The sequence below is a fragment of the Carcharhinus amblyrhynchos genome, chromosome 3 (genome assembly GCF_965287045.1).
Source record: "Carcharhinus amblyrhynchos chromosome 3, sCarAmb.v2.hapA, whole genome shotgun sequence".
NCBI lineage: Eukaryota > Metazoa > Chordata > Chondrichthyes > Carcharhiniformes > Carcharhinidae > Carcharhinus > Carcharhinus amblyrhynchos.
In genome coordinates, this window is record NC_137326.1 from 113,602,570 (window position 1) to 113,624,173 (window position 21,604).

General features: G+C 41.6%; 1 protein-coding gene across 1 annotated transcript in view; it reads left to right on the top strand.

The window, feature by feature from the left end:
* ccdc39 (coiled-coil domain 39 molecular ruler complex subunit) overlaps window positions 1–21,604 on the top strand; it is an 81,567-nt gene that overhangs the window by 15,849 nt on the left and 44,114 nt on the right. The window contains exons 7-11 of the mRNA XM_080186168.1: window positions 1,773–1,964; window positions 6,755–6,858; window positions 10,094–10,226; window positions 12,059–12,253; window positions 14,904–15,068. Of these exons, the coding sequence (XP_080042294.1) occupies window positions 1,773–1,964; window positions 6,755–6,858; window positions 10,094–10,226; window positions 12,059–12,253; window positions 14,904–15,068 (789 nt within the window). The remainder of the gene's footprint in view (window positions 1–1,772; window positions 1,965–6,754; window positions 6,859–10,093; window positions 10,227–12,058; window positions 12,254–14,903; window positions 15,069–21,604) is intronic.

Sequence of the window (21,604 nt, forward strand, 5' to 3'; positions counted from 1 at the left end):
TCTCTTTCTTTTCTCACTACCTTTTCCTCTCTCTTTTCCCATTCTGCTTCTGTCTGTAGAGTCTGGACCCCTTCCTGACAGGTTGCAGGACCCCTGCTCTGCTGAGTGTCATGGAAGAAGCTGGGGAGGTGGCCGTAAAACTCAGAGTGCCGCACAGTAGGCCAGGAGTGGGCCAAAGCTTCAGGGGGGTGGTTGTGGAAGAGGCTGGGGAGGGTATTGTGGATGAAGACCTGGGGACTACTGAAGGAGCCCAGCATGCGGATTCTCCCCCTCTCCCTGCCATTCATCACCCAATCTGACCGGCAGCTTCCGATCTCTGCCTGTTTTCCTAATCATTCTTTCCCCACAAGTTGGGCCTCTGGCGACTGTGGCTGTGATTTTGGCATCAGAACATGTTGGCACCTGGCCCAGACTTCAGCACAGGGGACAGAGCCAGGATACTGATTATGTAAAATCAAAAATAGCCATGTAAATTGCAAAAGAACTCCTAAAGAGCAAACAACGTTAAAGCGAAATGACTTTAGGTGGGGTGAGTTCTAGTGAGGAACAGGCAAATAACACTAACAATTTGCATTTCCATGAGTCAATTACAAAATCGCAGCTTATGAGGTATTTGTTTTTCTGACTATTTCAGCAGTTTAATAAATAATCTGTATGTACTTATTTAAAAAGCTGTGCTTATTCAGCCAGTCAGGTCTTTAAGCCTGTTTCAATTGTACTTTGTTAAAGTGAGATTCTGGATGCGTCTTGTTAATAATTACAAGGAACAATTGCTCAATGAAATTTCTGATTTCAAGCAAGTCTTTTGGTGATATACTTTTAGGACTTTGTTATCCATTGCGCCTAGAGGGAATAACACACCCTTTCCAAAGCAGTTGGGAATGTTTTTCATGAATGATATTCAGTGCAATATACATTTTAGCCACATGATGGAGCAAAGTTCTCAGTTTATTTTGAAAAAATAACAAGAAGTTTGGAGAGTACGTTTAACATTTTAAACATTATCCATTTTTTTTCATATTTAAGAAAAGTTTTAAAAGCTGAGAGCGTGAAGGATTTTTTTTTCTTGTCATACTTCCAGAAGGAGGTTATTCGAGTTTTCCATAGAAGGATGAGACAAATCGTCTCACATCTGTACCTATCTTAGCAACTTTTGTCGTTTTTATCAATGCCAAAAACTGATTTTCAGCAAACTGTCCTATAAAATATTAAATTCGAATCATTGTAAATGTTGCATACTGCTTCTTACATTTTATTCTCTACTTATACCTTCTTTCGTCTTCTGAAATTGTTGCAGCAAAATCTCAAGGAAGGAATAATATTCTCTGCTTTGGATGTCGTAAAACCACAAGGTTATTGAGAAAGATTGCATTTGTAATCTTACCAAAAGCAAACTTTCAAAAAGTATCATATTGCTCTATTTATCCATTTTACCTTTCATCCATGATTCAAAAGGATCTTCTGACCTTTTACAACCAGATGAATGTTACTTTAATTCTGACCTTTTATTATAAGCTTCCCATTAAAGGTTTTTCCTCGGTCTCAGCTGAAGCTTCATTACAATCAAAAGAATAGCTCAGGGCCACCCTCGGTAAGATGAAACACTGTTTAGAACAACTACTTTGTTCATTCCCAGGACTGTAATTTCTTTGACATTTAATTGAATGTACCTCAAAAATATCAGAAGCAAAACTCCTTGTATAATTTTGACATGAATTCAGTTCAAAAAATTTAATGGGGATTTCACAACATTAAAAAAAATTCTTTAACAGGCCCTAGCAGAGGTGAAGCAGGAAATACGAGAGCAAGAAGCTGCACTCAATGAGAAAATCCAGTTCCTTAAGAATGAGACTGATAACAATAAAGAATATGAAAACAAGATTTCTGTAAATGAACGTCTCTCAGCGAAACTTCGGTTAGAATATCAAGAGCATGAGACAAGCCGACTTCAGCTACAAAGTGAGGTAATTACATGTTATTATTTCTATTTTACAGTTATAAATGAAAAACCTGAGACCAGTAAGCATATAGAATCTGTATAGATTCATTTATTAGGCTGAGGATAATACAAAATATCTGGATTTTCTAAGTTGCTATAAATACAATTTGAACAACTTCAGTCTATCTGAAGGAGATGTATGATTATTCCATTCCATTCCTCTTCCTTATGTAGAAACCATACAGTGCAGAAGGAGGCCATTTGGCCCATCGAGTCTACACCGACAACAATGCCACCTAGCTCTTATCCCCATAACTGCACAGTGCTAACGACTGTGCCGCCGTGCTACCCTTTCCTGCACTGAGGCAGACTTTCATCTTTTTCCATAGCTAATAATTCTGGAACAGGGCGCTGGTTGGTTGCCAGCAGCTTATAGCTTGAGGGGTCCAAGTCCACATCAAATGTTGCTGACCAGGGGTTACTGCCACTTTTACCGCTAGCCGTTGGCATGTTGGAAGGATTTACAGGTTGACACGCTCAACCTCAACTGTGTTATAAACACACCTTTTTTGGCCATCAAGTCCTGTGGTAGGGGTGGCAGAGTGGTTAGCACTGCTGCCTCATAGTGTCAGGGACCCAGGTTTGATTCCCAGCTTAGGTCACTTTCTGTGTACAGTTTGCACATTCTCCTCATGTCTGCATGGGTTTCCTCTGGGTGCTCAAGTTTCTTCCCATAGTCCACAGATGTGTGGATTAGGTTGATTGGTAGTGGTAAATTGCCCCTTGGTGTCAGGGGGGTAGGGTTGTGTCCAGTGCAAACTCGATGGGCCAAATGGCCTCCTTCTGCACTGTAGGGATTCTATGATTGTATGACTTGAACCCAAAGCTTTTGGCTCAGAGGTAGGGACGCTACTCGCTGCTGAGAATAATACAAAATATCTGGATTTTCTAAGTTGCTATTCATAAAATTTGTGAACAACTTCTGTATAGCTGAAGGGAGCTGTGTGATTATTCCATTCCATTCCTCTTCCTTATATAGAAACCCTACAGTGCAGGAGGCCATTTGGCCCATCGAGTCTGCACCAAAAACAATATCACCAAGCTCTTATCCCCATAACTGCAGAGTGCTAACCACTGTGTCGCTGTGCTGCCCAGAAGACTTCCTAGTGTGTGATTATGAGCTAATTTAGTGGTAATATTTTAAAAATCCAAGGGGAATAAGGCTTAAGTACAGGTGGAAGTTAATTCCCTTCCTCTGGAACCCTCCGAAACTTTGAACTAAAGTCAGAGACTTCAGAAAGTTCTGAATCACTTACTAGAATTGTTACCCAGAAAGAAGGGTTCAATACTACTGACCACCACTGCAACACGCAACTGGACCTCTTTGGTCTGACAGTCCTTTGTCATGACTACCCTTTCCCCGACCCAACTACCCCCCCAATAGCCTGACTACCACCCCTAACCCAACTACCCTACCCCCTCCCCTGACCACATGACTACCCCTCAATTCGTCGAATTAGTAACAAGACTGTAAAGGAGGAATTCCTGGAATGTATGTGGGATTTTCTTTTGAACCAATATGTTGAGGAACTTATTAGTGAACAGACCATCCAAGACTAGGTGTTATATAATGAGAAAGGAATAATTTGCAATCTAGTTGTGCAAGGCCCCTCGAATGAGCGACGATAAAATCATAGAACTGTTCATCAAGGTGAAGAGTAAGACAAGGGTCCTGAATCTAAATAAAGAAAAGTAAAGTAAAATAAAGGGTAATATGAGGTGCTATTTGGGCAAAATGAATTGGGGAACATAAGTTAAAGGGATGATGGTAGGTAAACAATGACAAACATTCAAAGAGCGAAAGTATTAGAGTTCCTTTGGAAAATAAAGAAGGAGGTGGCAGGAATTCTCTGGCCGTTCACGCCAGCAGGATTCTCTGGTCCCACCAGCAGTGTACCCGTGCCCACGGGTTTCCAAGCAATGTGGTGTGGCTTAAATCAGAAATACCATTGACAGCAGAGGGACCAGAATATCCCAACACCTGTGAACAGCATGCCGCCTTCTGCCACCAAGAGAGACTTGGCTAGGAGGCCAGAGAATTCCCACCTAGCGTGCCTCAGATTAGCTTTTCAGATATTGTTCTTTTGATTGTGGCCAAGACATATTCTGTAGGGGACCAAAAACAGGGTAAATGTAGAAGAGAAAATAAAATAAATCAAGAACATTACTGGAAAAACATTACAGCCATGGCTAACTAGAGAGGTTAAGAATAACATTAGCTTAAAAGAAGAGGCTTACAATGTTGCGAATTGCAAAGCAAACCTGTGGATTGGGATGTCTTTAAAAATCAAAAGGTAACCAAAAAATTAATAAACAGTAAGCTAAAAAGAAATATCGTAATAAATTGTAATAATTTTGACAAGTGTGTAAAGGGAAAGGAGTAGCAGAAGTAGGACCCTGAGAGACAGGCTCCAGGGACCAAGGAAATAGCAGAAACATTAAGCAAGTATTTTGTATCTATCTTCACAATAGAAAACACAAAGGATGTACCTGAAAAAGTGGTAAACCAAGGATATAATTTGAATAAGGAACTCAAAGTAATTATATTTGTAAAGAAAATGCATTGAAGAAATTGATGGAATTAAAAGACAATAAATCTCCTGGACCTAATGGTCTACATCCTAGGACTTTAACAGAGATAGCTGCAAAACTAGTGGGTGTACTAGTTTTGATTTTCCATAATTCCCTAGATTCTTAGAAGATATCAAATGTAACCCTGATGTTCATAAAGGGCAGGAGAGAGTAATTAAGGTTATTAGTCTGACATCAGTAATAAGGAAAATGTGAGAATCTATAATGAAGGATATGGTAACATGGGCATGAAAGTGAAATTATATTTGACAAATCCAATAAAACATTTTTGAGGGTATCACTAGCAGGGTATGTAATGAGAAATCAATGAATGTGGTATATTTGGATTTGCTGAAGACATTCAGCATGGAAATGAGGTAGGAATAAAAGATGATTTTTGGAATGGCAGGATGTAACTTCTGGAGTGTCACAAGGAACTTGAGCTGGGGCCTCAGTTATTTAGAATCAATATCACTGATTTAGAAGAGTGGACCAAGTATAATGCATCAAGTTTTGCTGACTATATAAAAGTAAGCTGCAAGTAGGATGCAAGGTGGCTGCAAAGAAACATAGTGACGTGGAAAGAAATAATTAATGAGCCCACGACAGAATCATCCAAGCTTATTTGCCTCAGTGGCCTTGGTGGTAAGTCCTTACTAGCAACGATCACATATGGTCCCTATCAACAAAGGCCTGTCATGATGGCCTCGCTTATAGGACTGGAGGCCACTGAGGCCCCACTGGAGGACAGAGCAGGAGGGGCAGTGACCTTTTGGCATCTGGGGAGGGGCATTTGACCAGGCCAGAGGATAGGTGGGGAGGTGGTGTGATCAGTTGCAGAGGTTGGCGATCGCAGGGGGGAGAATCAGCTACAGAGGCCAGTGATCGGTGGGATGGGGGAGTGGTGGTGATGATCAGCTATGGAGGCCAGTGATGGAGAGGTCCAATCAGCCGCAGAGGCCAATGATCACATGCGGGGGGGCTGATTAACAGCACAGGCCAGTGATTGTGTGCAGGGGAGCTGATCGACCATAGAGGCTAGTGATCATGTGCGGGGGCGGGGGAGGGGGGGGTTGATCGGCCATGAAGGCCAGCGATTGAGAAGGAGGTGGGCGATACACAGGAGGGTGGAGGTGATTGGCTGTTGCACAGAATAGGGAGATCTGTGCATGCGCGATTGCATCCTCTAATGTCAGCTTCTGGCTTTCTGGTGAGCTTAGGTCCTGCCCCTTCCCTCTACTGGCAGAAAACAGAGTTAGCACTGTTTTTTGAACAGGGTTGCATAGGATTGGACTTGTGGCCTCACTGAACAGATGGATCTGAAACTCTCCTGTTTTCATGCTTGTTCAGGACTTAGAATTCTTTTAGTAAGATCAGCCCAAAATCTTTAAACTCATCTGCCACCTGCTGGTCACATTGTTTCTGTACAAGTTGTGCCCACACTTTTGTCCCATGATCTGTTCTTTTTCTTTGTGTACCAATCCAATTGACTTTTATCCTCCAGTGTCTAAACTCATTTTTTCCTTTCTGAGATTGATAATCCCATCCAGGTGACTCTAATTTCCAGCATTTCACATGGTCCAATTTAATGCAGTGACCACAATCCCAGCCGGGCCCTATTCCCGTAACCCCACATATTTACCCTGCAAATCCCCTGACACTTAGGGGAAAATTTAGCATGACCAATCCACCTAACCCACACATCTTTGGACTGTGGGAGGAAACCGGAGCACCCAGAGGAAACCCACGCAGGCAAATGGAGAAACATGCAGACTCCATACACAGTATGGACTCCATACCCGAGGCAGGAACTGAACCCAAGTCCCTGGCATTGTGTGTCAGCAGTGCTAACCACTGTGCCACCGTGCTGCCCCTATGCTGGAAATATTTAGCACATATGTCAGTAACTTAGAGAAAACATAACTAACTTCAACATTCTGACGAACTGTCATCTTCCTGCACTACAGATATTGCCTGACTTGGTGAGCATTTCCAGTATTTTCTGCTCTTATTTAAGTTTTTCAACATTTGTGGTCATCTTCCTGGAGCAGCTCTGAAGTGTATATGAAGCATTTTTTTACAACTTGCTGTCCGTCCTTGTAGCACAACTTTGATAGCTTCTTTTAAAATATCTATTGTGATATTTGATTCCTGTCTAAAATTTGTTCGATGATATATATACAGCTTGACAACTTAAAAAACAGAGTGGATAGGACTGCAACTGACCTGGAAACTCTAAGAAGCCAAATAACAAATCTGAAACGACAATATACAGACAAATCACACAAGTAAGAGTTTTATTGTGTCATGATCTATCTATTTTTGTGCTTAAACATGTTGATGATTTCTCTCTCAATTGTTTAACATATTTTCTCATTGTTCAAGAAAAGTGTGTGTGAAACTTAAGGTACAGAATATACATATAGAACTCTTTTTAAAAAATGTGTAAAGTAGTTCCTACCTCATGCATCTCTGCTGTCAGCTAGTTTTAACTTTTCCCAGTTCAAAACATTGACTTCCAGGTCAATATGCCAACCATATTCACATGTGACTACTTAAAGCTTTCCTTTATGTTTCCCATCCTCCATAAACTCTCATGTCCACAATTCTATTTATTTAATTTGTTGATGTGGTGTGGTTGTTGCTGGCTAGATCAGCATTTATTGGCCTTTCCATATCAAAAATGCTTTATAAATACAAGTTAGTTTTTAATTATTTCATGAATGTGAGCATTGGTGGAAAGGCAGGTATTAGAGTGTTATTTTAATCACAGAATGTTCTTGTCAGCCTATTCTCATATGTAATTGTTTTACTGGCATATGTTGAGGGTTCTGAGCAAATGCGGGTTTTGGAGGGTTTTTCAGTCTGCAAGAGAGTGCTATATAGTTATTACTGTTCTGCTGAGTTACTGTTATTGTTAAACTTTGTTACTTATTTATATAAAGAAGTTCCTTTTAAGCAGCACATTTAGCTACATTTATTATGGTCTTTAGTTACCACATCTTTTTTGGTACTGAGGAGAAAACAGCAAGTGAAGAGAAAATAAAAATTTTGATCTTCAACGTGGCAACATAAAGTTGCACGTAGCTAGTTTACACTGCGAATTTCAAGTTAGTAGCACCATGGCTATGTTCAGAGCAGTCAGAGAGTTTAATGAGCGAAGTGTGGACTGGGCAGAATAAATGGAGCGGCTGTAGCACTTTTTAGAAAATCAGTAGAAGATGCAGCAAACCAGCGTTTAATTCCCCTATGTGGGCGGGGCAGGCGAGGGGCGAGGACTTATAAGGTGATAAGGAACCTGGCCCTACCACGGGGGAGATTTCATTTGAAGATTTATTTGTTCTGGTACAGAATCTGAAACCCTCAGTGATTGGCTATGAGATTTGAATCTTTGAACATTTTTGAAAAAGCAGGTTAATCTGTAGCTAACTTTGCAGCTGAATTACACCAGCTTTCTGAACATTGATTTCAGAAGATATGCTCAAAGAAGGCTCAAGGATAGCATTTAGCATTGTTTATTGGGTGAAACCACATTTACTTTTAAGAAGGCTCTGGAAATTTCTCAGGGTGTAGAAATGGCTGTCAGCAATGATAGACATATTCAGCAGGCTAATAGTGGTGTTCAGGCAGGGATGCTGCACCAGATACAGAAAGAAGCTTCCAGAAAATAATTTCGAGCAGTGGAGCGTTTTAGGTGTGGAGAGCCACACAATGCCACTCTTTGTCACTGATGCAGCAAGAAAGAGCATTTAGCGAAAAAATGCCGAGGAAAGGCAAAGACTGACCAAGAAAATTTAAGTTGAAAGAAGCCTCAATCAGCTATGCACTGCATGGAAAACTCAGAGTAGGCAGAGTAGCATACTAACAATATGGTCAGTATCAGGGAGATGTGAACAGAGCCAATTTTTGCTACAGTTGTAGTCAATGGTAAACAGATCAAGCTGGAGCAGGAGTCTCCACATCTGTAATTTAGTGAGGAAGCCTACAAGTTGACGTGGGACTCTAACCGAGTGCCAGCCCTTACTCTTGCAGAAATCAAACTTCAGACATAAACCAAAGAGTCCATTCTGTTATTCACGGCATTGGAAGTCCATATTGCATATAATAGTCAAGAAACAAGGGCAGGCCTCTTTGTGGTCAAAGGGAAGGAGCCAAGTTTGATAGGGCATGGCTGGCTCAGCAAAATGCCATTGAACTAGGGCAAGGTCAAGCATACAAAAGTGACTGAAAATGTTATTAAGAAGAATCTGGACGTGTTCAATGATAAAATGGGTGCATTTCATGGTACTACCATGAAGTTGTACGTAGATCCTCAGGCTACTCCTTTTTCAAGCCCCAAAGAGGGCCTATGCCATGAGAAGGAAAGTTGATGAGTTCTAATGGCTACAAAGGCTTCAAATCATTGAGCCTATTCAGTTTTCTCATTGGGCAGCTCCAAGTTTTCTTGTCCTTAAAAATGATGGTGCCTATATTTTGCTGATTATAAGCTCACCATTAACCAGATTTTCAAATTAGATTATCCATTTCTTGTGTGGAGGATTTGTTTTCAAGTCTTGTGAGAGGCAAGATATTTTCAAAACTGGATATGAGTTGGGCAACTCTTGCTAAAGGAAGATTTAAAGAGCTATTCAAATACAGTTGTTTGGTCTTTGGTGTATCCTCCAGTGCGGCAAGTGTTCTGCCAGTATTAATGAACTATTCTGTCATGATCTCTTCACTGTACTTAATTACTGAGGTGTTGATTCATTAGGATGCAATCAACAAGTTTTCCCTGAACACTGACCGCCATGACATCCTGATGTACTCTGTTACATTCTTGGTTTTTACAGTGAGTATTTATCTTGAAGTCAGAAACAGAAGTCATCCTGTTACCAGGTTTTTATTGCCTACAAACTGGAAACCTTCTCAAGATCCAGGTACCCATAGCTAACCCTGGAGTCAAAAAGAGCACCTTCATAAATGCATTTTGGCTTCTTGGATAGAACATAAGAACATAAGAAATAGGAGCAGGAGTAGGCGATCCAGCCCTTCGAGCCTGCCCCGCCATTCAATAAGATCATGGCTGATCTGTCGTGGCTCAGTTCCACATTCCCGCCCTCTCCCCATAAGGCCACATGTTGCTATGTAATTTGCTTGACTTTGGAAGATGAAAAGTAAACAATGCTCTCAGGCCCTGGCTTGAGTTATAAACTTCTAGCAAGATTTACTAAAGTTTGAACAAATAAATTAAAAGTTGTAAAAAAAACAAGCAGCATGTTTTCATTAATTATTATAAAACTTAGGATATATAAAATGTGCAAAGTTGCTTCACGTGTGCCAACACATATAGTAAATCTAAATCTGAAATAAGGAAAGAACAGTTTAAGGAGATTATGGTTTAATTTCTCAAGTAAAGTTAGACTTGAACTCGGTAATTTTATTGCCTGTCGTACCCAGTGACTGTTTTTAACAAGACAATATTAGATAAGTGCTAGAATTTGATTATATAGGTCGCATATCACAATTGTTTGATATAACTTGCAGTTTAATGAATGCCAAACAGCAAAACAAAGCCCTTGAGGAAAAACTCAAAGCTGCGATTGAAACAATGTTGAGTTCTGAGGAACAAGTGGCTAGGATGGAGAAGATGCTGAAAAATGAAGAGAACTTTGTAAAGGTGAGAAAATTCTCAGTAATTTTGTGGTAAAATCATAATTTTATAGTTTAGGCTTTTTAACAAATGATATTATATTTTATTTTTAAATATATTTCTTGTGTAGCTATCTTTTTAAATCATAACTTTGGGAGTGGTTATCGAACTCCAATGGTATATCTTGTACAAAGCTATCAACAATCACATTGAACTAATAAAATAACTAACAAAATTCAGCAAAAACCAAAAGAAATCATATTACTTTCTGATCTTGATAGGAGCTGGAGAAACTATTGAGACAATATAATAGGGAGGATCCATGAACTGCCCCAACCAATCCTATTGTAATTAAAGCTAACATCCATTTGTTTGCCTAATTGCTTGCTGTACCTGCATGTTGACTGTAAAAAACATGTTTGCCTAAGGGAGAGAGTTGGGTGCAGGAATAGAATGGTAATGAGACGGTGATTGCCACATCTTGAAAGATTTGAGTCATTGAGGAAGCTTGGCTCTCACAGGAGGATTTGAAATACTTGTAGGTATAGATTACAAGTGACCGATATTATTTATGCCACTTAAGTGCTGAACAATGACCATCTCCAACAAGAAAAGGCTGAGCTGCTTTCCCCTGTTTTATTATCACTCTTCCCTACCATGAATATCGTGGAGAGTCACTTTGTTAGGAAATTTAATTTGAGTAGTCACATCATTACTACGGATATCAAGACAGAGGTTGAATGCTCCACAGTGAGTGTCAGATCTCTTAAAGCTGCTCCACCAAACACAAGGTTAAAATGTGATAGAATATTCACTTCTTACCTGGATAGTTGCATCTGCAACAACACTTGGGAAACTCAATAACATTCAAGACAGAAACAATACTTTTCACTATATGTTAATACATGTGACAATAATAAATCAAATTTTAAAAAAATCAAAGGACGTTCACTTATCAGTCCTTGGCCACAAGCTTTAATGTCCATTACTGTAGCCAATGGCACACAGTGACTGCAGTATGAATTATTTACATTATGTAGTGCAAAGTGATTAATTTGATCGCACCCTCCTTCCTTGGTGGTAATCTCTACCACCAAGGAGGACAAAGGCAGGAATGTCATGGGAGTCCCAACACAAATTACATTCAAGTTACATACCATCTTGATTTGGAAATATACCACCGCTTCCTTGTTGTGGTTGAGTCAAAACTTTGAATTCCCTACTAAGGATTGCAGTGACACAAGGGGATGATCACAAGAAGATTGTCTCCTCAAGACAATGAGCAATGGGCACTAAACAGCCAGCTTTGCCAGCATTGCCTAAGGTGCAAAACAACAGAAAACTGATATATGGCACAACTGAGGATTAAATATTCCTGGGTGTAATACTTTCAGGAGGGAATGGGAAAGGAGGCTAAGGAAGGAGGAGTAAAATCAAAGACAGAATCACAGCTCTGGAGAATGGAGATTTATATACAGAAATTAGCTTTAGAATGAGTTGAATAACAAAGGGATCTATCCCAGTCCTAAAGAGTGAGAAGAAAATTAGATGAAATTCATAGTAAGGTTAGACTGGCAAGCAATATTACTTATTCTCAGTGTGGCAAAGTCACAAATGTCACCCATTGTTAATTACTGTGATGTGGTGATGGGCTGTATTCTTACATTCTCACAATTGCAACCGAGTAACTCAATTGGTCACATCAAAGGGCATTAAGATTCAACTGCGTTTAATCTGATTAGTGGTGTGAAATCCAGCATAGTATTTGAGACTGTTTATATTTGGGTAGTACTAATTCTGAAAGTGTCAATAGAGAATCTCTATTCTTTCAAATTAATTGTTTATTTTTTGATTAATAGGATCTTGCGGATCAAATGAAGTACCTGAAAGACCAGAAATTTAAGAAGAGTGAGGAGTTAAACTCCTTGAATAGTACAGTGAGGACAGTTGCAAACCAAATATCAGGAAATAAAACAACTCTTCGCAACCTCAACAGTCGAATTGACAAACTTGACCATGAAAGTATCAAGCAGCAGGAAGTCATTTACAGTCAGGTAAAAACAGGAATATTGCATCTATGTTGCTTTGCTGTATCACTTTGCCGATGACAAATATTACCATCGTTGTTATATTACAACTGTTTCCGTGTAACAGTTAGTAAGTGTATTTGTCACAAACATTAGAAGCTTAGGCAAATAGTCCTATTTAATTCATTTGGCTTCTCGGCCTTTTGGCTAAGATCAATTGTAATATTGACATGCTGTGCTTGGTTGAAGTCATTAGGTTACGTTTCAGCTTCATTTGAAGCAATTTTTTAAAGCGGCACCTCAGCCTTTTGGCTAAGATGCAAATGAGATCAAGCGTTGGAGGAGGAGCTATGCCTAACTCCAATCAGCTTGGATCATGTAGATCAAGCCCAAGATAGGAGGTGAGAGCCCTGTATTGTCAGCTTGGATCGGGAATATCTCAACTTGTTGAGACTCTGAATTGGACTTGATTTGATTGAATTGGAATAAAAACAAAAATTCATTTGGAATTTTATGAAAAATACTTCCACAATAGTTGGAAAGATCTACAAATGAAACTTGTATTAGTATTCAAAAAGAAAATAAGTGCATCAGGGCTTAGCAAGTAGATGACAGGCAAAAAATAACTAGCAAGAGAACATGAATCACCGGAATCCTAGAATTAATTTAATACAATAAGATACATAATAATAGTGCTTGATATGTAATAGTTTATATCTCCTGCAAACCACAACTGAAACCATGGATTTAGTAGCCTCCTCCCCCATGCCCAATCAGAGGCCTCACCCCCAATCTCCCCTTGCCAGAGGCCTTATCCCCACCTCTACCCTCATATGGGGTCACCAAAGGCCCCATCCCCTAAGGCCCTGGTCCTTGGCAATGAACCCTGCTACCCTGGCAGTGACACCTGACATTGTAGTGTGTCAGTGCCAGGATGGCAGAGGGCATTGCCAGGGTAGTTGGAGGAATGGTGCCACTCTCTTCTGTGGCTGGAAGCTACCTCCAGTGCAGGCATATCATTCCAGCATGAGAGGTTAAAGAAGACCAACAATGAAGAAAATCAGCCAACGTTTTCAGAACAAAGAACAGCAAGTTTTAAAAAAAACTGCAGTTAGAACCAGTAGCTGCTCACAATAGTAGAGACTTGAAATCAAAAAGACAATTGTGATTAGAAAAGAGGAAGCACTTCAGATTTAATCACCTGTGAAGGGAAACAAAAACAAAGCTACTGCTTGCTGTGAAATAGCCTGGACTTGTCAATCAGGTGTCTAGTTAAAGGGCGTGAAATTAAAAGTAAACAAAACATTAAAGCTTTCCAGCGTGGCCAGAGGCTAGAAAGAAATAGGGCCAGACTGAACAGGTGTAGTGAAAAGAGGAAGTACTTAAGGGCTAATGAGTCATGAAATGATTGTATCAACAATGGAGGCTTTGATCTCCCTTAGAGTTGTCAGTCAAAAAGCTGCTAGCAGCTAAATGAACCAAGCTTTTATAAACAACTCCATCTAACCCTCTCTATGATGTGATTTGGTCAGTCAAACAGTCTTGTAAAACTCAGTAGAGCAGGAGGTAAGCGTATAAACAATTGGACCAAGTGAAACCAACAGAGGGGCACATGGACACAGTATTTACCTCCTCCTCCTCCTCCGCCCAAGTCCAAGGCACCAGGTCCAGGCTTGTTATGACCTATACTATTTGGTGCCAGATGAACTTCCCAGTGGGGCAGGGGGAGATCATAAGCATCCTGGAAAGACAGAGCATCCATCCTCAAACCTGGTTATTAGATTAAAATTACTATTCATAAGTGTTCATCAGACGAGAACCTGATCAGGGCAGGTGCTGCAGGCCAGGAGACTCGCGATGGGTTTGACGCCCAGTGAGTATCCCATTATGGTCGTCACGCCCAATTCAGCGGGCCATCAGGAATCCTACTTGCAGCTGCTGGCCCTGGAGAATCTGCCCTTAAGAGTTTCTTGGTAAGGCATTGCTATATACATATTTACAGGGTATAGCCCAAGCCATGAGTAACTCCATGCTTGCTTCTATATAGATCTCTGACCAGTCAACACCTGACCCTAGTCTTAGGTCATCTGTCCTATTACATCAAACTGTAGGCAGTAGTGTTTTCCAGTGCCACATTGATCCTTGATGTGCAGTTACCCTTATATTAACCAGGCAATGGCCATTTTCAAGAAGAGAAAATCTAACCATCGACCCTTGACTTTCAATGGTATTAGCGTTGCTAACTCCTCAAGCAAGCTGGTGGATACCATTGACCAGAAATTCAACCGGACTAGCCATATAGATACTGTCGCTCCAAGAGCAGGTCAGAGGCTAGGAATCCTGCGGTGAGTAACTCATCCCCTGACTGCCTAAAGCTGGTCCATCATCTGCAAGACACAAGTTAAGATTGTGATGGAATACTCTCCCATCAAGTGCTAGAAAACCTCAGTAGCTCTGACAGCGTCTGTAGAGAGAGAACAAGAGCTAACAATTTGAGCCTGGGCTCGTCATTGGGCTTCAATGCAGCTTGGCTCCTCTGTTCAGCCTAGTTTTGGAGACAACTGAAACAAAACTGTAACATTTATATTGACTTAGGCTGGGACTTGCTTTGTAATGTTGTACGTTTTTAAACCAAATACATTGAACCTTGATGGTAAGATATCCTTTCATTTCCAAGGATTTTCAAATACAGCAGCTAGAGCGAAGATTGGCCAAGTTAGAAGGAAATATGACCAGTAATGAAAATGAGTCGCTGGGGGAAAAAGCAGCAGAACTCACAAAAAACCTGGAAGAGAAGAGAAGCACATTGAACCTACTGAATGCACAGCTTAAGAAACTCCAGGTAATTCATCTCTGCTTGTTCATCATCACTCATTTTGTCAAATTTAACTTGAATAGCTCTTTTTCAATGTTTTACCCTGCAGATTTTGACTTTATTTGTTTTTTCAAAAAATGTCTTCAATTCTTAGTAATGATATTTTCAATTAGATTATTAAGTGATTTGGCCAAAATAGATAACAAATATTTTACATTAAAATTTATATTTAAATTTTAATTAAATTTAAATGGGCGGCACAGTGACAATGGTAGCACTGCTGCTTCACGGCGCCAGGGCCTAGATTCAATTGCGGCCTTGGGTGACTGTCTATGTGGAGTTTGTACTTTCTCGTTTTGTCTATGTGCGTTTCCTCAGGTTACTCTGGTTTCCTCCCACATTCCAAAGATGTGCAGGTTAGGTGGATTAGACGTGTTAATTTGCCCCTTAGTGTTCAAAGATATGCAGATTAGGTGGATTAGCCATTGTAAATGTGTGGGTTTACAGGAATATGGTTGAGGGGAGGGCCTGGGCAAGTTGCTTTTTCGGCATGTGCAAGATTAGGGAGATAGGGTGGGGGAGAGGGCCTGGGTAAGACACTTTGCCAGAGAGTTGGTGCAGACCTGATGGGCTGAATGGCCTCCTCCTTCACTGTCAGGATTCTATTCTAAAAACCTTACTGGATTGGCCATAAGAAGACTGTGGCTACAAGAGCAGGTCAGATGCTGAGAATTCTGTAGTGAGTAACTCACCTCCTGTGTCCCCAAAACCTGTCTATCATCTACAAGACTGAAGTCAGGAGTGAGATTGAATGGGATAGAGACCCAACAATTAAGAAACCTGTCAACACTTAGGACAAAGCAGCTTACAGATTGGACATCATCCACCATCTTAAACATTCACGTTCTCTATCATTGACACACTGTGGCTGCACTGTGTATCATCTACAAGTTTCCTAATGAAAAACCCATGCAGACACGAGGAGAATGTACAAACTCCTCATTTTGTCAAATTTAACTTGAATAATTCTTTCAGTGTTTTACCCTGCCAAGGTCAGGAGTGAACCCCGGTCTCTAACTACTGTGCCATCATGCTGATTTTGGTCAATAGTAATGCCTTGGATGTTAATGATGGTGGTTAACCTGGTTTCTTAAGTGGCCTTGCATACTAATTAGTTGTATGAAACCATTACAAAAATTAAAAATTAGTTGTCAGTGTTACCAAAGGGAGGCTCACCAGCACCTTTGCAATCTTGTCAGTGACACCTACGTCCTGAGAAGTTTTTAACAGTACTGTTCCAGTGTGTATGGGATCTTCCCAATAAACCATGACAAAAAGCAGAACTAGAAACAGTTGACCCCATTAGAGGGGAAATGTTAAGTATTACTTACAAGATAGCAGATATTTTCAGTTTTGTTTCTATGTGAGGGAGTATCTTGCATATTCATGGTTCGTCATCACCAGTATTTTTTCACTAAATCTTTGTTGGCTACCTAGAGGCCTAAATAATGTATCGCATAAAGGCCATTTTCATGAATACTATAACATCAAATAACTATGGGATATGCATTTATAGCTACAACTTTGCAAAATTGAAATCCTGACTTCAAATATACCAGCTGGAGCAGTAGACACATAGAAATTAGAAGCAAGAGTAGGCCATTTGGTCCTTTCAGCCTGCTCCACCATTCATTTTGATCATGGCTGATCATCAAATTCAATATCCTGATCCCCCCTCATTCCCACATCCCTTTAGCCCCAAGAGCTCTATCTAATTTCTTCTTGAAATCAGACAACATTTTGGCTTCAACTGCATTCTGTGGTAGTGAATTCTACGCATTCATAACCCTCTGGGGAAAGAAATTTTTCCTGACCTCAGTTCTAAACGGTTTATCCCTTATCCTCAAAGTATGACTCCCAGTTCTGGACTTCCCCACCATGAGAACATTCTTTCTGAATCTACCCTGTCTAACCCTGACAGAATTTTATAAGTTGCTATGAGATCTCCTCTCACTCTTCTAAATTCCAGTGACTATAATCCTAATCGACTTAGTCTCCCCTCACAGTTCTGCCAACACAGGAATCAGCTTGGTAAACCTTTGCTGTATTCCATCCATAGTAAGAACATCCTTCCTCAGATAAGGACACCAAAACGGCACACAATACTCCAGGGACCCAATTTTACCATTTTCATTCTAAGTGCTGAATCTGGGCACAATTCAGATCTGACTTAGAAATCTGTTCCCAGGTGCCCCCAAAAGCACTTAGCTTGAAAAAAAAATTGCAAGTCTGAATTGCGCTGTGGGCGGGGCTTATCATGCCCAAAATGATCAGAGCTTTGAACTGTGCATGCGCAGTGAGAAAAAAAATTGAAAAATGTGCCCTTGTCACATTGTCCCGGGCTGCAAAAAGCAGATAAAGCAGCCTGGGAGTGAAAATCAAGAGCGATGTTCCCCACGGATATCGCCCCACCCCTACAATATAACTATCCCCTTTATCCACCCACCACCCCCTCCCAACTATCCAGACTGATCCAAACTATCCAAACTATCCCTCTGCCCCCCCCTCTCGCTCCACTGATTGCCTGCAGAGTGGCAGCAGCCCCTCCCTATGTCCCCCCCACTCCCCCCCTTCAACCAGTCAGAGAGCGATCTGGCCTCCCTCTGCCCTCCCCCCACCCCACCCCCACCAGACAACAATCTGGCCTCCCTCAGCCCTCTCCCCCACCATCGCCAGACAACCATAGATCTGAGTCAGAGAGCCGCTGGAAGCTCTGAACTTACCTCTTCAGAAGCTGGAGCATCTGAAACAGACCTTTGCTGAGCATGTCTGTTTCGTGCTGAATTTGGATGCACGAACATAATGGTAAATGGGGAACTGCTGGTAAAGTTGGGCGGTGGCCTATAAATTCAATTTAAATACATGCAAGTGCATTTAAATCACCGTTGCACCTGTTTCGGGCACAAATCAGATTGTAGTCATTTTCGGGCCTTGGTAAAGTGGCCATCTGCCATCTGCAGATTGCGTTAATGGCCTCATGCCTGATTTCACCATATTTTCATGCCCATTGGTAAAATCGGGCCCCAGGTGTGTCCTCACCAATACCTATACAATTGCAGTAAAACATCCCTATTCCTCTACTCAAATCCTCTCGCTATAAAGACCAACTTACCATTTGCCTTCTTTACTGCCCGTTGTACCTGCGTGCTTACTTTCAATGCCTGATGCATGAGGACTCCAAGGTCTCACTGAGTATCCACTTCTCTCAATTCACACCTATTCAAGTAATAATCTGTCTTCCTATTATTGCTACCAAAGTGGATAACCTCACATTTTATCCATGTTATACTGCATCTGCCATGCATATGCCCACACATTCGGCCTATCCAAATCACGCTGAAGGATCTCTGCACCCTCCTCACAATTCACCCTCCCATCCAACTTTGTATCATCTGCAAATTTAGAGATAATACATTCAGTTCCCGCTTCCAAATCATTAATATATAATGTGAACATTTGGGGTCCTAGCACAGATCTCTGCGGAACCCTACTAGTCACTGACTGCCAATCAGAAAAAGACCCATTTATGCCGACTCTTTGCTCCCTATCTGCTCATCAGCTTTTTATCCATCTCACGACATTACCTGCGATCCCATGTGCTTTAACTTTACATAGTAATCTGTTTTGTGAAACCTTGTTGAAAGCTTTCCAAAAGTCTAAATAAACCACATCCACTGGTTCTCCTCAGTCAACTCTACTAATTACATTCTCAGAGAATTCCAATAAATTTGTCGAGCATGATTTCCTTTTGTAAATCCATGCTGACTTTATCTGATTATACTACTGCCTTCCAAATGCCGAGTTATGAAATAATTGAGAATAGATTCTTGCAACTTCCCCAGTACCAACGTTAGGCTTACTGGTCTATAGTTTCCAGTTTTCTCTCTACCTTCCTTTTTGAGTAGTGGGTTTATACTAGCTACACTCCAATCTGTAGGAACTATTCCAGAGTCCAAAGAATTTTGGAAAATAATCATCAATGGATCTACTATTTCCAGTTCCAGTTCTGGGATGAAGATTATCGAGTGGAGATTTATCCATCTTCAATCCCCTCAATTTACCCAAAAACATTTCTGTACATATGTTGATTTCCTTCAGCTCCTCACTAAAACACTAAAATGGGTGTTACAGGTAATGTATTAGCATGGATAGAGGATTGATCGACTAACAGAAAGCAAAGAGTAGGGATAAATGGGTGTTTTTCTTGTTGGCAATCAGTGACTAGTGGTGTGACAGTGTTGGGAACACAATTGTTTATGATTTACGATAATTATTTGGAGTTGGGGACCAAGTATAGTGTGTCAAAATTTGCACTAAAAATAAATAAATATTATTTATTTATAAATAATAAACACTTCATTATTGGGGCCTCAGCTATTTACCATTTATATAGATGATCTGGAGGAGGGAACCGAGTGTATGGTGTCGAAATTTGCTGATGACACCAAGATTGGTGGAACGGCAAATTGCGCGGAGGGTGTGGAGAGTCTGCAGAAGGATCTAGATAGGCTGGGTGAATGGGCCAGGAACTGGCAAATGAAATTTAATGTTGGCAAGTGCGAGGTGGTCCATTTTGGTAGGAATAATCGTAGGAAGGACTATTACTTACGTGGCGAAAAACTGCAGCAGGCGACGGTGCAGAGGGACCTCGGGGTCCTTGTGCATGAGTCGCAAAATCCCAGCCTGCAGGTGCAGCAGGTGGTCATAAGAACATAAGAAATAGGAGCAGGAGTAGGCCATCTAGCCCTTCGAGCCTGCCCCGCCATTCAATAAGATCATGGCTGATCTGTCATGGCTCAGTTCCACTTTCCCGCCCTCTCCCCATAACCCTTAATCCCCTCTCTTATCAAGAACCCATCAACCCGCTTCTTAAAAATATTTAGCGAGGCAGCCTCCACCACTTCAACGGGCAGAGAATTCCAGAGATTCACCACCCTTTGAGTGAAGAAGTTCCTCCTCAACTCCGTTCTAAACCGCCTCCCCTTTATCTTGAGGCTGTGCCCCCTAGTCCTACTGTCTTTTTTGAGCGGGAAGAGTCTCTCCACCTCTATCCTATCCATCCCATTCATCATCTTATACGTCTCAATGAGATCTCCCCTCATTCTTCTAAACTCTAACGAGTACAAGCCCAGTTTATTCAGCCTCTCCTCATAGCTCAATCCCCTCAACTCCGGTATCAGCCTAGTAAACCTCCTCTGCACTCCCTCCAGGGCTAAAATATCCTTGCGCAGGTGCGGCGCCCAAAACTGCACACAGTACTCCAGCTGCGGCCTCACCAATGCCCTATACAGCTGCAGCAAGACCTCCCTACTTTTATATTCAATCCCCCTCGCTATGAAGGCCAGCATCCCATTCGCCTTCCTGACCACCTGCTGCACCTGCAAGCTGGGTTTTTGCGACTCATGCACAAGGACCCCGAGGTCCCTCTGCACCGTCGCCTGCTGCAGTTTTTCGCCACGTAAGTAATAGTCCTTCCTACCATTCTTCCTACCAAAGTGGACCACCTCACACTTGCCAACATTAAATTCCATTTGCCATTTCCTGGCCCATTCGCCCAGCCTATCTAGATCCTTCTGCAGACTCTCCACACCCTCCGCACAATTTGCCTTTCCCCCAATCTTGGTGTCATCAGCAAATTTCGACACCCTGCACTTGGTTCCCTCCTCCAGATCATCTATATAAATGGTAAATAGCTGAGGCCCCAGCACCGACCCCTGGGGCACCCCACTAGTCACCAACCGCCAATCCGAATAGCACCCATTGACCCCCACTCTCTGCCTCCTATTTGACAACCAATCCTCTATCCACGCTAACACCCTACCCCCAACTCCATGTCCCCTGACCTTCTGCAATAACCTCTTGTGAGGTACCTTGTCAAACGCCTTCTGAAAATCCAGAAAGACCACATCCACCGGCTCTCCTCTATCCACTGCCCTAGACACATCCTCATAGAACTCCAGTAAATTTGTCAGACACAACTTCCCTTTAATGAAACCGTGTTGCGTCCGCCCTATCAAGCAATTCCCTTCAAGATGCCTCGCAATTTCCTCATTAATGACGGATTCTAACATTTTACCTACCACAGACGTCAAACTAACCGGCCTATAATTCCCCGCCTTTTGCCTGGCACCCTTCTTAAACAACGGCGTAACATTAGCCGTTTTCCAATCTTCCGGCACTTCCCCGGAATCCAGCGACGTCTGGAAAATACCCACCAAGGCATCCACTATAACCTCCGCCATTTCTTTCAGAACCCTCGGATGCATTCCATCCGGTCCTGGGGACTTGTCCACAATCAGCCCCTCCAGTCTGTCGAGCACCACCTCTCTAGTAACAGTAATGTCATTAAGACCCTCCATTCCTACCACTTTTCCATCGCTAACACCCGGCAAATTATTCACATCCTCCTCCGTGAAGACAGAAACAAAAAAGTTATTCAAGACCTTAGCCATATCCCCATCCCCTACCACTAGCTCCCCATTCTCGTCCTCTAAAGGACCAAC